The 13,240-nt window shown below is 39.0% G+C and overlaps 1 protein-coding gene across 1 annotated transcript in view; it reads right to left on the minus strand.

The window, feature by feature from the left end:
- The window catches only part of ERICH2 (glutamate rich 2), a 34,110-nt gene that overhangs the window by 8,576 nt on the left and 12,294 nt on the right, over nucleotides 1–13,240 (minus strand). Inside the window, exons 8-11 of the mRNA XM_075001475.1 lie at nucleotides 12,030–12,119; nucleotides 10,906–11,000; nucleotides 5,681–5,871; nucleotides 2,543–2,600 (exon numbers count right to left, since the gene is read on the minus strand). Of these exons, the coding sequence (XP_074857576.1) occupies nucleotides 2,543–2,600; nucleotides 5,681–5,871; nucleotides 10,906–11,000; nucleotides 12,030–12,119 (434 nt within the window). The remainder of the gene's footprint in view (nucleotides 1–2,542; nucleotides 2,601–5,680; nucleotides 5,872–10,905; nucleotides 11,001–12,029; nucleotides 12,120–13,240) is intronic.

The raw sequence follows: 13,240 nt of genomic DNA on the forward strand, positions 1-13,240 counted from the left end.
GAAAATTTTTCCCTTAGCCTCACGCATTATGAAGCACGTAGCAGGCTGCTATGACCATGGGAATATTTTCCTCAGTTATGTCTAGCCCCAGTCTGAGATTAATTTACCAAAGGCACATTCTAAAGTAATTCTGCACTTGCTCAGCCTACTGTTGAAGCACTACTTGTTCTCCAAGTGTCCCATGTAAGGTTTACAAGTCATGGGAGTAAGGGTTATGCTGGGTCTTCCAGGACCATTATGGGCATTTCAACATCCCCCACTTGAATCTTCTGGCCTGGAAGGAAAGACAGCTTGTAGCTTTCTGTACAGGCCAGTATTTCTGAAGATGTTAACGTTATGCATTCCTGGAACATCCCATGTTGACATCAGTAAAATCCACTACACTCATGGTGATGCACAAGTGCCTGTGGTACCACTGAGAAGCAGCCCTTTTTGCTGATGTACTCCACTGCAGAATAGTCCAGTGTCAAAAAAGGAATGTGTGTGTCATCTATCACCCACTTTGCAGTTAGGAAATCCCATCATCCATGAAATACTGGGTGGCTTTGCAGCATTTCCAAGTCACAGTCCTTCATAGAAGGGATACAGTTTTTGGCTCTGCACACTTACATTGCCCCATCAGTGGGCTTCTCCACTCCAAACTACATTATGAACAAGTGGCAGCAGTCCAAACTTATCAGCTTCCACACAGCAATTGCAACTTGCTTTTTTATACAGAGGGCAACTTGCATTGGTGTGCTGAGGTGAGCGCCACACAGAGTTCCAGGAAGGTGGTTTTCTGCATCCCACAGCTGGCAACCAGTGCTTGTTATCCCAGACTGGTGTAAGGAGGTGACCACATCAGTATTTATTTTCTGAGCCGAAAAGTGACAGTCCAACAAGTTCAGCTGCTCCATGAACGTCCAAAGGAATCTTGTGCTGTTTCTTTCCATGGCACACAGCAAGTCAGGAAACTGATTCCTATTCAGATTGGGAGTTTGTGATATACTGCATGACCATCAGTAAAGTGCTCATTAACAGTGACCAGAACAGTAAGCTGTGCAAAATCCATGCTTTCAACCAGAAATGCTAGGCACAGAGTAAACAGGAACGGCTGAAAAATACTACAAAACAGTGGGGCATAGGGAACTTCATTATGGGATGCTGAACCACATCCATGATGTGCTGCAATCCAATCTGCCTTCCCACAACACCCAGCTGAAAAAGGTAGCAAGTAGCAGAGTGGGATAGCTACTCACAGTGCACTGCTCTTTGTCAGTGCTAGAATGCCAGCCACAGATGTGCTTCACCAATAGATGCAGTCGTGTGAACGTACACAAGTGATGTAATTATACCTGTTTGATTGTCCGCATAGTTTTTTGCCTAAACTCTGTAGGTGTAACAAGGCTTGAAACTTTGACAAAGATATATTTTCTCCAAAATGTGTATTAGTTATTGGAGTTAAATGGGTAGTAACCAAAAAAACCACAACTCCATCTTCAATTACTTGACTATTAAACAGCTATCAAATGCGGTGTCATAATTCTGCTATTTGTTAATTTATAACTGGTCTCGTCTATACTAGACTTAGTTTCCTAAAATGTCTATATTAACTTTCATACTAAACTATATTGTTCTTTTAACATTTGGTCTGCAGTACTTTGTCATGCAGCCTTCCCCATTTTGGGGGAGTGGTGTGTAGTCTGGCTAGGAGGTAAAACAGGAAGCTGGAAGTTCTATAGGTTGTATAAATGATTTCAGTATGGATTCATCACTGTGTCCTCATGGAAGGAATTTAATCCTTTTACGTGTGTGTGTGTGTGTGTGATCAGTGTACTCATCTACTTCATAGGAATGCTGTGTGACAATATTGAGGAAAAAAACTTTGCAAACCTCACGTGAAAAGTGGTACTATGCTTCCATATGGTATTATGGTTTCTAAGTTTCAAATGGCTTTGGCAAGATTGCTGCAAAAGATCCAAGTGGAAAGGAGAGTGCTATCTTCACATCTCTTTCACTCTAATCATGTGGAAATCCCTGTCTGGAAATTTCACAAGGTTACAATTTCATAGGTAGGAACAGGATGCAGCAGGGTTGGGATGCTGTGAAGTTTCATCCAAGTTTCCTCTTGCATAGTGAAGAATTATCTTCCATTGAGGAAGCTCGCACATATTACTGAAAACAGAGCAACATTATGTAAAACAAAATCAAAATGAAAGCCACCTGAACAATTAGAAATATTTGTTTATTAGCAGCAGGCACGGTGGCACACGTCTATAATCCCAGCTACTTCGAAGGTTGAGCCTCATGAGCTGCTTGGGATCTTATTTTCTAGGCTGACATGCACTGTGCTGATTGAGAGCCCAGTGCCACTGACAACCTAACCAGTGACTAGAATAACATGAACGATGTGTTGTGATGGGCACGCTCGCTGTGAAAAGTGATGGATGCATTGATCAAGGTGACCCAAGGATTTACTCAGGAATTAAGAAAAAGGACATGAAAGGAGAGAATAAAATGAAACAGATGAAATGTAAAAAAAGTGTATATATGTAGTACTTACTCATTTGACAAAGTTTTTTTGCGAGACTGTAGTCTTGATCCATAATTGCTTTCAGAAACTAAAAGAACAATATGGTTTAGTATGAACATTAGTATGGAGAACTGTTGATATGCACACTTTGATCATTAGTTTCAAGTTTACTTGGTTTTTAGATAAAAATTCTTTTGTGAGAACTTTGAACAATTTCCCCAACAGTTATAAAGTACAGAATTTTTCTATTGTTCTAAGCAGTTCCACCAGAGGACAGCGGATATCTGCTAGTCTCACCACGGACTTGTACAAACTCCATCCCACCTATTACAGTTTGGAACTGAAGATTATATTGCTGTGTATGTTATTCCAAGTACACAGCCAAGTTATTCTGGAAACATCTAGGTACACCTGTTGCTTTACAAATGAGCAGTCTAATTGACTCCAGTGGAATCAATGACATAAGCAAAGTCATGTACGCTCCTAAATTTCTGCAAGATTGGGGCCTATGTATGATGTTATTAAAAAAAAAAAAAAATCAATTATCACAAGTATCCTAAGTAACACCTGTGCTCACATAACAACAAAAATTAAGAGCTCTGAGATACGCATTTAACAAAAGTAAACACAAACACAAGGTTTCACTGTCATTATGGCATAGTGCAGACTAGAATCAAGCCCTGACAACACCTGTTAGATCCACAGTTAACATCTGGGATTTCAAACATGTTGTTATCTTTTGTTGCTATCAAGTAATTGTGGGGAGAGACTCTAAACCCAAACCTAAATTACAAGGATCTCAGTGACCTAAAAGCGGTGATATTAAATTAACAAATGGAAATCCACAATGGACCTAGTTAAATAGTATGAGGTAGCATTATCAGAATAGTGAAACAAACAATGGATAAAAGCAGCAGAAGAATCCATTTACATAATTAATGGCATGATCTTAAAATTACCACATAAGTAACATGATAAATATAGTGGTCACCATTTATTAAAAAATTAAAATCAGCATTGGCCAAAAGGTATTTGAGGTACCATCACTTTCTCTCCTTAGACAATACAGAGTATTTCAGAGAAAAAGCAGTAAAAGTAGCAGTTTAAAGACTAGCAAAATAATTTATTAGGTGTCCCACGAAAGCTCACCTAATAAGTTATTTTGCTAGTCTTTAAAGTGCTACTTGACTGCTTTTTGTTTTGATAGTATATAGACTAGCACGGCTCCCTCTCTGTTTCTATCTCAGAGAACTTTGTGCGGTAACTCTTGGCTAGTGTTTTAAAAATGCCTATTAATACTCTTCTCTCATTTGAAGTTAAGCAGACTCAGAGTTCTTGAAGTCAATAGTTCTCTTTAAATTCTCAGAGCTATGTCCATAATTCGCATAGCCTAGACATTCATGTTTTTTCAAAAGTGCACTCAGCCTGCCACCATAGAAGTTCTGTTAAAGGTTTCTTTTCATTTTTCATTGCCAGATTTATTTTTCTTTTCAGTGTAAAAATGTGAATTACACTGTAGGGGCTAAGCACCTATGGACTTTCAATCTGCCATTCTATTGCTTTTACACACACAAATTACAGTAGAAAACAACACAAAAAAAAACTTTCCCCGTACTCCTTTGAGTTTTGTCCAGCTCTCTTCTACAGCACAGGATCTAGATTTAAGTCTCTGAACCTTACCCTGACCTTTTGGACCCTCAGCATCAATTAATAAGGCTTTACCTGCTACTGCAAAGATAGCTCCTTTTTTGGGGACCTGACTAGTGTTTTCTTCAGCTTGCCATGCAAAAAATGTTATTCCAGAGAGCATGTTTCTTACTGAATTGTCATTTTACCTGTAAGATCATTAGTATCACGATGACAGCAAAGTCTTAACATAGACTGAACTCTTAATAAAAATCAGTGGGACAAATATATGCTTAAGTACTTTACTCCATCAGGGCATATGACAGCAAACACTGCATCTAATGTTTCACTTCAAAAATAAAGAGGAACTGGATGTTGAACAAATACAACTAATTAGCTGAAAAAACAGTCTCCTATTTGATAAACAGTTGCTATTGAACCTAGGTAACAAAGGAGAAAAACCATTTCCCCCCCATATACATGGTGTACTCCTAATGAGCATTAGCAACGAAGGGTCCTGTGGCACCTTATAGATTAACAGAAAAGTTTTGAGCATGAGCTTTCGTGAGCACAGACTCACTTCATCAGATGCTCTGTGCCCACGAAAGCTCATGCTCAAAACTTTTCTGTTAGTCTATATGGTGCCACAGGACCCTTCGTTGCTGTTACAGATCCAGACTAACACGGCTACCCCTCCGATAATGAGCTTAGACACCCAGCGGGCACTCAAGATATCTTGCAGTACTTAGAACAAAAATCATACAAAGCTGACAACTGTTTTCCCTCTTCAAACAACTAAATACAGGCACATCTTTTATAAAGACATCTTTTGGTAAGTTTTTGAAAGTGTTGTCAGGAATTTTGTTTTTATAGTACATGCATAAAAGACTAGTTTTACTATTCCAGTACCAGTTGCAGACCTCCAAGCATTTCACAACTACAGAACCTGCCACAAAATTCATCCCTTGATATGCAACTGTGATTCAGAAACTATTACAGGTTTAATCTGTCTAATCCAGATCTCTCTCATCTGGCAAATTCTGTGTTCTAGCATGATTTTAGGTAGCCAGACGACCACCTGCATGGGTGTGGCCAACTTTTCCATGGTCCCATAAGGTTTGTTTACAGCCACCAGTCCTGGCTTTCAGTGTTTTGTGCAGAACAGAGGCCTAGAGAACTCAGATAAGCCACGGAATCTTACTATGAGCATCCCAATTTTGGTGGCATGCATGATGATGGGAAAAGATTCAGAGATGTTCAAACACCACTGTAATCACTGAAGCCCAAATACTTTGGTCATGTGGAGAACACAACCTCTTCCCACTCAAAAAAAAAAAGTCATTGCCGAATTGTGCCTCAGTGAGTACTTTGAGTTTTGAAACATGATGCAAGCATGTTTGTACGAGATGCTGGAAATTGAAAATGATGCAGAATTGGCAGCATTATGTAGTGTTTGCTACAGAATTGGATCCTACTATGCTCCAGGGTACATGGGTCCCTTAATTGATATTTACATTGTGAGTAAGGAGGACTGAAATTTACCTCTCCCAGCAACTCAATTGGTGCATTTCTATCTTCATTTTCATCACATTCATTGCTGCTTTCGTCGTCATCTGTAGTTTCCGACAGCTGCTCATCGATATTATGGTTATCAATACTACTTGTCGGAAATTCAGCACTGAGTTCATTATTTGCTCTCTTTTCTACATTTCTGGAATTTCTCTCTTTATCATCTAAATTACAAAATGTACATTATATTAATGGTAACAAATAATACTTAGCACTTACACAGCATTTTATGCATTCAAAGTGATAAAGCATTAGCTAGTTAATGATCACTAATAAGATGCTTTTATATTAAGTATTGTATAAATATTTTCTATTTATTTTCTTATATCAAAAATTAATGCTTACATTATGGAGCTCAGATGTGCTCTCCTACACAGTAGTGTAACTACCACAGAAGAAAAAAAAACAAAAACTGTGTGATGCACCTCTCAGAAAAGAATTAGTTCAGCTGAATATAACATGTTGTTCCTAGAACTCCATTTTAAAACTTAATTTTCAGTAGTTATATTAAGAAACTCGGCAGTAATACCATTCTTTCAGAACACGGAGCTGAAAGAAGAGTTGCTGTGCTGATGGTGCTTACAATGTTTGATCTGCTGAAAGCCAAAAAACAGTAGATTTTTATTTTATAAAATGTCTTACATGTCTTTGAAAGTATTAAAGAATAGCTACTTACTTGAAAACTAACAAAATGAGAAAGCAATTGCTGCTCTGGGAACTAACTCTGACTTTCCTAATTTCTGTTGCATTTACATCACAGTCATAAGAACATTAAGTATTTATTGTCTCTTTCATTTAATTTCTTCATTTTATTTGTAAAAAGTTTCTCCCTTGTCATGAGAGGGGGAGCGAAAACCTTGAAATAGCCTGCTATTTTGAATGTCAGTGTCATTTCTCAGTATTCGCTATTCTTTGAGGAGTCCAAACTATGAGGCAGCATAAACAAGCTCTTGTGTGTTCCTCTCCACCTTGTAACAGCTCATGAAAGCAGACTGGCTTCTCCCTCACTCGGGACAAGATGTGCACTTTCAAAGAAAGCAAAATTTTAGGTATTTCTCTGAAGGACATGATATTATACACAAGCATCTGCTGACAGAGGAACATTCAGATATAAAACACAATGGCAAAACAGGACCTTAAGTGTTAAAGATTTCTTTTCAAGATCTACCCAGCCAGAGGGAAGAAAAGAAAGAGGAACTGTTTGGGTGCAAGTGGGTACACACGCAAGCAGAGGTACAGAATAGAGAGGAAAAAATGCAGTGTGTTCACATGTGCAGGGGAATATGAGGAAGGAGAAGAGGAGGTGGGAATTTGGAGGCTAGGGAGAAGCGGGACAGTGGAATGCATTCCCCGCTTGCTTTCTGCTATTCTGGTGAAACAAAGTGGCTGTAGGTGCAGTTTAGCCATTCAGGATGTTCTAGGTGCTCTATTCTAACCTGCAGTAGTGTGATGCAATCAGGCTATGCTAGTACATCTGCCTATAAAAAGTCAATATTTAAAAGTTGATCTTTCCAATGAATTGAAGACATGAAGTATCACTTAGCATTCTTTCCAGGTTTCTTGCTTAGACATTCCTGAAAATTTTACACAAGTAGGTAAAGAGTATAAGTATCAGTAACTTAGGGTAAGATGCAGTAAAGGATGTTTGTATTATTCCCACCCCGACTGTGGTAAATACAGAAAATTGAGAGTTGAATGTTAAATTAAAAATAAAGCCAAACATGTTAAAGTATTCAGCTAGAGGATGTAAACCACCTCAATTCTGCCCTGTGGAGGGGAGTGAGGGAAAGGAGATCTAGAATGTCTTTAAAAGTCAGTTTCATGTAATCTGAGGCCACTGACACTAAAATACCTTAACACATCTATAGCTGTTGCACAGTCATTGAAAGGTAGAACTAGGTTGTCTGGGAATGTTGTCAGGGTCTGATCCAAAGCATTTTTCATCTCTCCCTGCTCCTGTTGCAGAACCCAGACAAAGACCCCTTAGCCTGCAATTGTTCCCATGGAATTATTCCCATTACCTGACTGTCCCTCACTGCAATGCCTTTAAGAGTTAACCCTTTACAGGCATTCATTCATGACAGCTGTTGACATGGTTTGCAGTCATGCTGAAAGGGTTTAACAACTGAGGCCCCGCAGAGATCAGTTCCAGGTTCTGGTTGTATTCAATATCTTCATCAATGATTTAGAGAATGGCATAGACAGTGTACACTTACAAAGTTTGCAGTTGGTACCAGGTTGGGAGGGGTTGCAAGTGCTTTGGAGGATAGGATTAAAATTCAAAATTGTCTGGACAAACTGGAAAAATTAGCTGAAGTAAATAGGATGAAATGTAACAAAGACAAATGCAAAGTGCTTCACTTTGGAAGGAATAATTGGTTTCACACACAAAATGGGAAATGACTGTCTATGAAGAAGTACTACAGAAAGATCTGGAGTTCATAGTGGACCACAAGCTCTGTAAGGGTGAACAGTGACTGTTACAAAAAAAGTGATCATCATTCTGTGATATACTAGCTTAAGTGTTGTACAGTAAACAATATACGAGAAGTAATTCTTCCACCCTGTTCCATTTTAAATAGACCTTAACTAGAATATTGTGTCCAGTTCTGTGTGCCACTTTTCAGGAAAGATTTGGACAAATTGGAAAAAAGAGTCCAGAGAAAAAGTGATTAAAGCTCTAGAAAGCACGACCTAGGAGGGAAGATTGAAAATATGAGGTTTGTTTAGTTTGGAAAAAAGACCAGGAGAGGACATAACAGTATTCAAGTACATAAAAAGGTTTCTATACAAGGAGAAGGGACAATTTATTCTCCTTACTCTCTGAGGACAGGAGAAACAGCAATGGGCTTAAGTCTGCAGCAAGGGAGGTTTAAGTTAGACATTAGGAAAAAATTCTTGTCAGGATGGTTAACCAGTTGTGAAATCTGCATCTCTGAAGATTTTTAAGAGCAAGTTAGACAAATAGCTGTTGGGGACGGTCAAGGTAATACTTTGTCCCGCCATAAAAGGAGGGAACTGGGATAGATGACCCCTCAAGGTCCCATAAATCATATGGCTGGAAGGGTTTAGCTCACCAACTCTCCTAGTTTCTATTTCTGACTGCAGCTCCATGGAGTATCAGTAGTCTTCTTACTAGGTTTTAAAGAGTTTCAAGTCTGCATCAACTTAGTTCTTTCTTAATAGCCCTGACTCAACTATGACATCATATGCCAGCTCATAAAAGCATAAATGCTGACTAGGAGACCATCTTATATCAGCAAAGGTACTTCACCTCCCCAAAAGGTAGTTGCTATGTTGACCTAACAATGCCTACACCAGGACTTAGGTCAGTAAAATTCATACCCCTGGAGGCATGTCTTCACTATCTGCCAGATCGACGGGCAGTGATTGATCCAAAAGGGGCTGATTTATCATACCTAGTATAGATGTGATATATTGACTGCCAAGTACTCTCTGGTTGACTACTGTACTCCAGAACATGAAGAGTAAGGGGAGTCCATGGGAGAGTGGCAGCTGTTGACTGACCGCACTAAGTATGTTCACTTTAGCTATGTTATTTATGTAGCTGAAGTTGCATAACTTAGATTGATAGCTATGTTACTGTGGGCTGAGACCTGAGTGACAGTTACACAAACATTAATCTACAGTGCAAGTTGAGTAAAACAAAGCAGAAGTTAGTTCCTCCCCTCACTGCTCTGAGCCCAAAACACAGAGTAGCTGGCTAGAGAAGAAAAATATTGATGTAACCAAAGAAGAGAAAAAATAGCAAAATATGCAGCCTCTGCATGCCCCAAACACAAAAGGACACCTGTGTTCCTTTTGGGGTGGTGTGGATGACCTATTTCCTTTATTGGGGGCTGTATCTAGAAGATACAAATTAAGCCTCAGACCCCTACACTTTCAATATACCACGTTCCTAACCAAAAAACAATGTTTGAAATAATAAGAGGCAACTCTGAATAGAAAATATTCAAATTGAGACTTGTCAGGAATTTAGAGATTCATTTCACTTGAACCCACCAACGAATGACTTTTGGTTTGACACTATCTGTCCTAGCTTCACTGACGTTTGTTTCATGATGTAGCCTGTGTAAATCAAGTTAAAAACAAACAAGGGATGAAGAAGTCTGTTACTGTACACATTAATGTTAATTCCAAAATGGAAAGGGTAATACATGGTATTTAGGAAGACATTTATTAAACAAAACAAAACAAAACAAAAACAATCTGCACAGCCTAATGTGGCACTTCCTTTGCAGAAGTGATTTACATGTGGTCAGATCTTCTTGTATACAATATGGTATTACTGAAGCAAAAACAGTTTTAGAAGTTCAGAACCTCAAAATCATATAATATATTGCATATGCTTTATTACAGCATGGGCTTGTCTACACTTGCCCCCCAACTTCAAAGGGGGCATCTTAATCAGGGCAATGGGAGATTACTAGTGAAGCGCCGAGGTGAATAGGCTAATTCTCCCCCGGGGCAACTTCGAAGCATCAAAATTCAAAGCGCTGGCATGCATGTAGCAAAATTTTGAAGAGTAAAAGGCACTTCGAAGTAGTGTGGGCACTTGGAAGTGCCTGCAGCTACACGCATGCCGAGGGAGAATTAGCCTAATGAAGTGTTGCATATTCACCGCAGCACTTCGTTAGTAATCTTCTGTCGCTTGATTAACATGCCCCCTCTTCCAAGCTGGGGGGGATTGTAGGCCCAGCCCATGTGTTGACCTGCTGTGTAACACCATGGAATTTTATCCTCCTTTCAGTATAACTGAGAACCATGTCCTCTGTCAATATAACAGATATTCTGTAGAGCTTTCTTAACTAAAACTAAAATTAAAATTTTCTTTTTTGCTATTTTAGAATATATTAACTTCCACAGATCCTGAATTCAGGAGATATCAGAACCAAAAAAGATGGTTTCCATAAAGTGATGCAGAAATCAGAAGCAAATAGTTAACTATTGATCAAACCCATAGAATTGTCTCCATCAAACCAGATACACATACAGTCTAAGATAGCACATTCAGTTCTTACAAGAAAGCCCTATTACTATACATAAGCATGCAGCACAGAAACTAATGCCACTTTATAATCTTTACTGCTTACCCATTTGTTGGACTCAATTTTTGGGAGGTAGCTTGCTGAATAAGAGACCTATCTGTAACTCAGTGAAGAAAGTGTAAATCTTACCTGTATTGTCTTGCATGTAGTGAGGTGATCTTAAATTAATTTCTTGAATCCTAGATGATTTTTTATTTTTTATACTTTTCGCAGAAGTGTTCCATCTACATGGTGGATATGATTTCCAGAGGGGAAAAAATAAAATAAGCACCATAAAGACTCAAAACACATATATCCGGGTTAAGCCAAAGTTTATACAGATGTAACAGAAACAGCACTGAAAGAAATAAGCCAAATCTGACAACCCTGTCATAACTAATAACTGCTTCTTCTGGAAAAGTGATTTGTGTGCTGGATGACCGTGTACTTTGTGAAGGACATGCTGGATGTTTCTAGACAAAAGATTTATACCCTGATTGAGAGATTAAGAAATCTCAATCTAAAAACAACAAAAGGGAGTGAAGTAAATTTAGTTAGTTTCTCTTCTGCTATATCTTCCACACAGCAGCCAGAGTGTCATCTCTCATCCCAAGAAGTCTCCTTCCACTGCCTTAGATTTTCAGGGACTTCACATTTTGTTTTAAGACAATTACCCCAAGAACAACCTGGAGCTCAGTTTGGTTCACCAAACAAAAAATTTAGTTGATTCAGGTTTAGTATGGTGGGCTTTCTGGGCAGCCATGTCAGCAGCTTGTCCAATGCTGGGTTTTTACATAGCTTAGTGTTTACAATGCACTGACCAAAGTCTGTTTTCTGATATTTCCTGGCAGCTCAGGGTACTACTTACCCAGCCTGCTCTTGCTCCTGCTAGGCACTGACAATTCATACTGGCTGCAGCCATATTAGAGGCCTGACGGCTTACATATATGCCAAGCCAATCTAGCTTCATATTAGAATTTTCCATCCTGGCCTGTCCTTCTGATGTACAACCCCCTCTCACAGTCTTACAGCCCAAGGAAATTGTCATTAACTTATAATGCGGGCCATGGAGCTATTTGGTACTCATTTTAACAACATTTCCAGTCCAGCATTTCCTCCTAGTGACCACCCTCCTCTGACAGAGTGCTCTTGAATGGCCAGTACTTGAATCATTAATCCAAAGGGTTACAATTGATTTTAAAAGCATAAAATAATACTTAAATAGCCAATTTTTCTCAAATGCACATAGGGAAATACAAAGAAATAAAACTCACTTTTCAAAAGTTGATTTAGCTGCACATAATGAGATTTGTTTTGTCGGGGTATAAACTTTGTTTGTAGATTCTGGTCCACATCCATGCTGCCTTGGTTTAAATTAAAAATTGTTTTCCGCACAGAGAAACACAAATAAGATATTTTCATTAACTGCAAAATAATTATGTTCCTTCCGTGACACTTGTGAGCTTGTGCCTTTCCAAGATTAGTACCATCTTCTCCTCATCCCACCAAAAATCAAAAACACAGACTGATCTGTACAATGGCCTCACTACATGATTCTATTTTTTCCCTTTCATACACATTTGGCTTTCATATCACAGCATAAAAGTTAAGTGTGGAACTCAGCACCAACTGCAGGCAAATCAATAAACCTGAATGTTTATTTTATGCAGATTATAAAGAACAGAAATGACTGTAAAGGTGGAACCTCCCTGGTCTGGCACCCTTCCTTCAGGACCTGACCAGTCCCAAACCAGGGAATACGCCAGACCAGGAGAGCTCAATGTCAGGTCTTTGCTCCAGCTCCCAGGATGGTGGCGGCCCAGGCCACCAGCATGCCCTTCCTCCCTGGTCTGGCAATGCTCCTTGTCCCATCCCATCCCCAGAGTCACTGATGATGCTGGACCAGGGGTGTTGCCCCATTAAGGAAGTCCAGATTATAGAGGTTCAACCTCTAATTCTGTTTATGTATAGGAAATGCTGAATATGGTACAGCTATTTTAAACTCTGACAATCAATAAAATGGTTACAAATGTAAAGTTATTTTATTCTCTATGTCTCTGCTGTATAAGACAACCATCTCACAGCATACCACTTTAAGGACCTTTAAAAAGTTTCTTAAAAATTGCACCTACACGTTTCTCCATATCCATGCAAAATTTACTGATTTCTGCTATTTTGCAGATGAATTAGGAGTGTGAAACCTGAGCGCTCAAAGTCTAATTACCCACTGCCTGTCAGACTACAGGTGCATATACAAAAAGATTCATGAAAATGTGTATTTCCAGGAACAAACTGTTCCTTTTTAACATTGGACTCATTTCATCTTTGGAGTTACTCAAAGTTTTACACTTGTGTACATGAAATAAAAATCTGGTGCCCCAAGTAGAGTTTTATGGATATGACAGGTAAAGCAAGGAAGGATATTTTGGAGCAATCTAGGATAATCACGAGGGGCCAAATTTACGGACAGCCTTTAACAAGAATA

The sequence above is a fragment of the Carettochelys insculpta genome, chromosome 8 (assembly GCF_033958435.1).
Source record: "Carettochelys insculpta isolate YL-2023 chromosome 8, ASM3395843v1, whole genome shotgun sequence".
Lineage (NCBI taxonomy): Eukaryota > Metazoa > Chordata > Testudines > Carettochelyidae > Carettochelys > Carettochelys insculpta.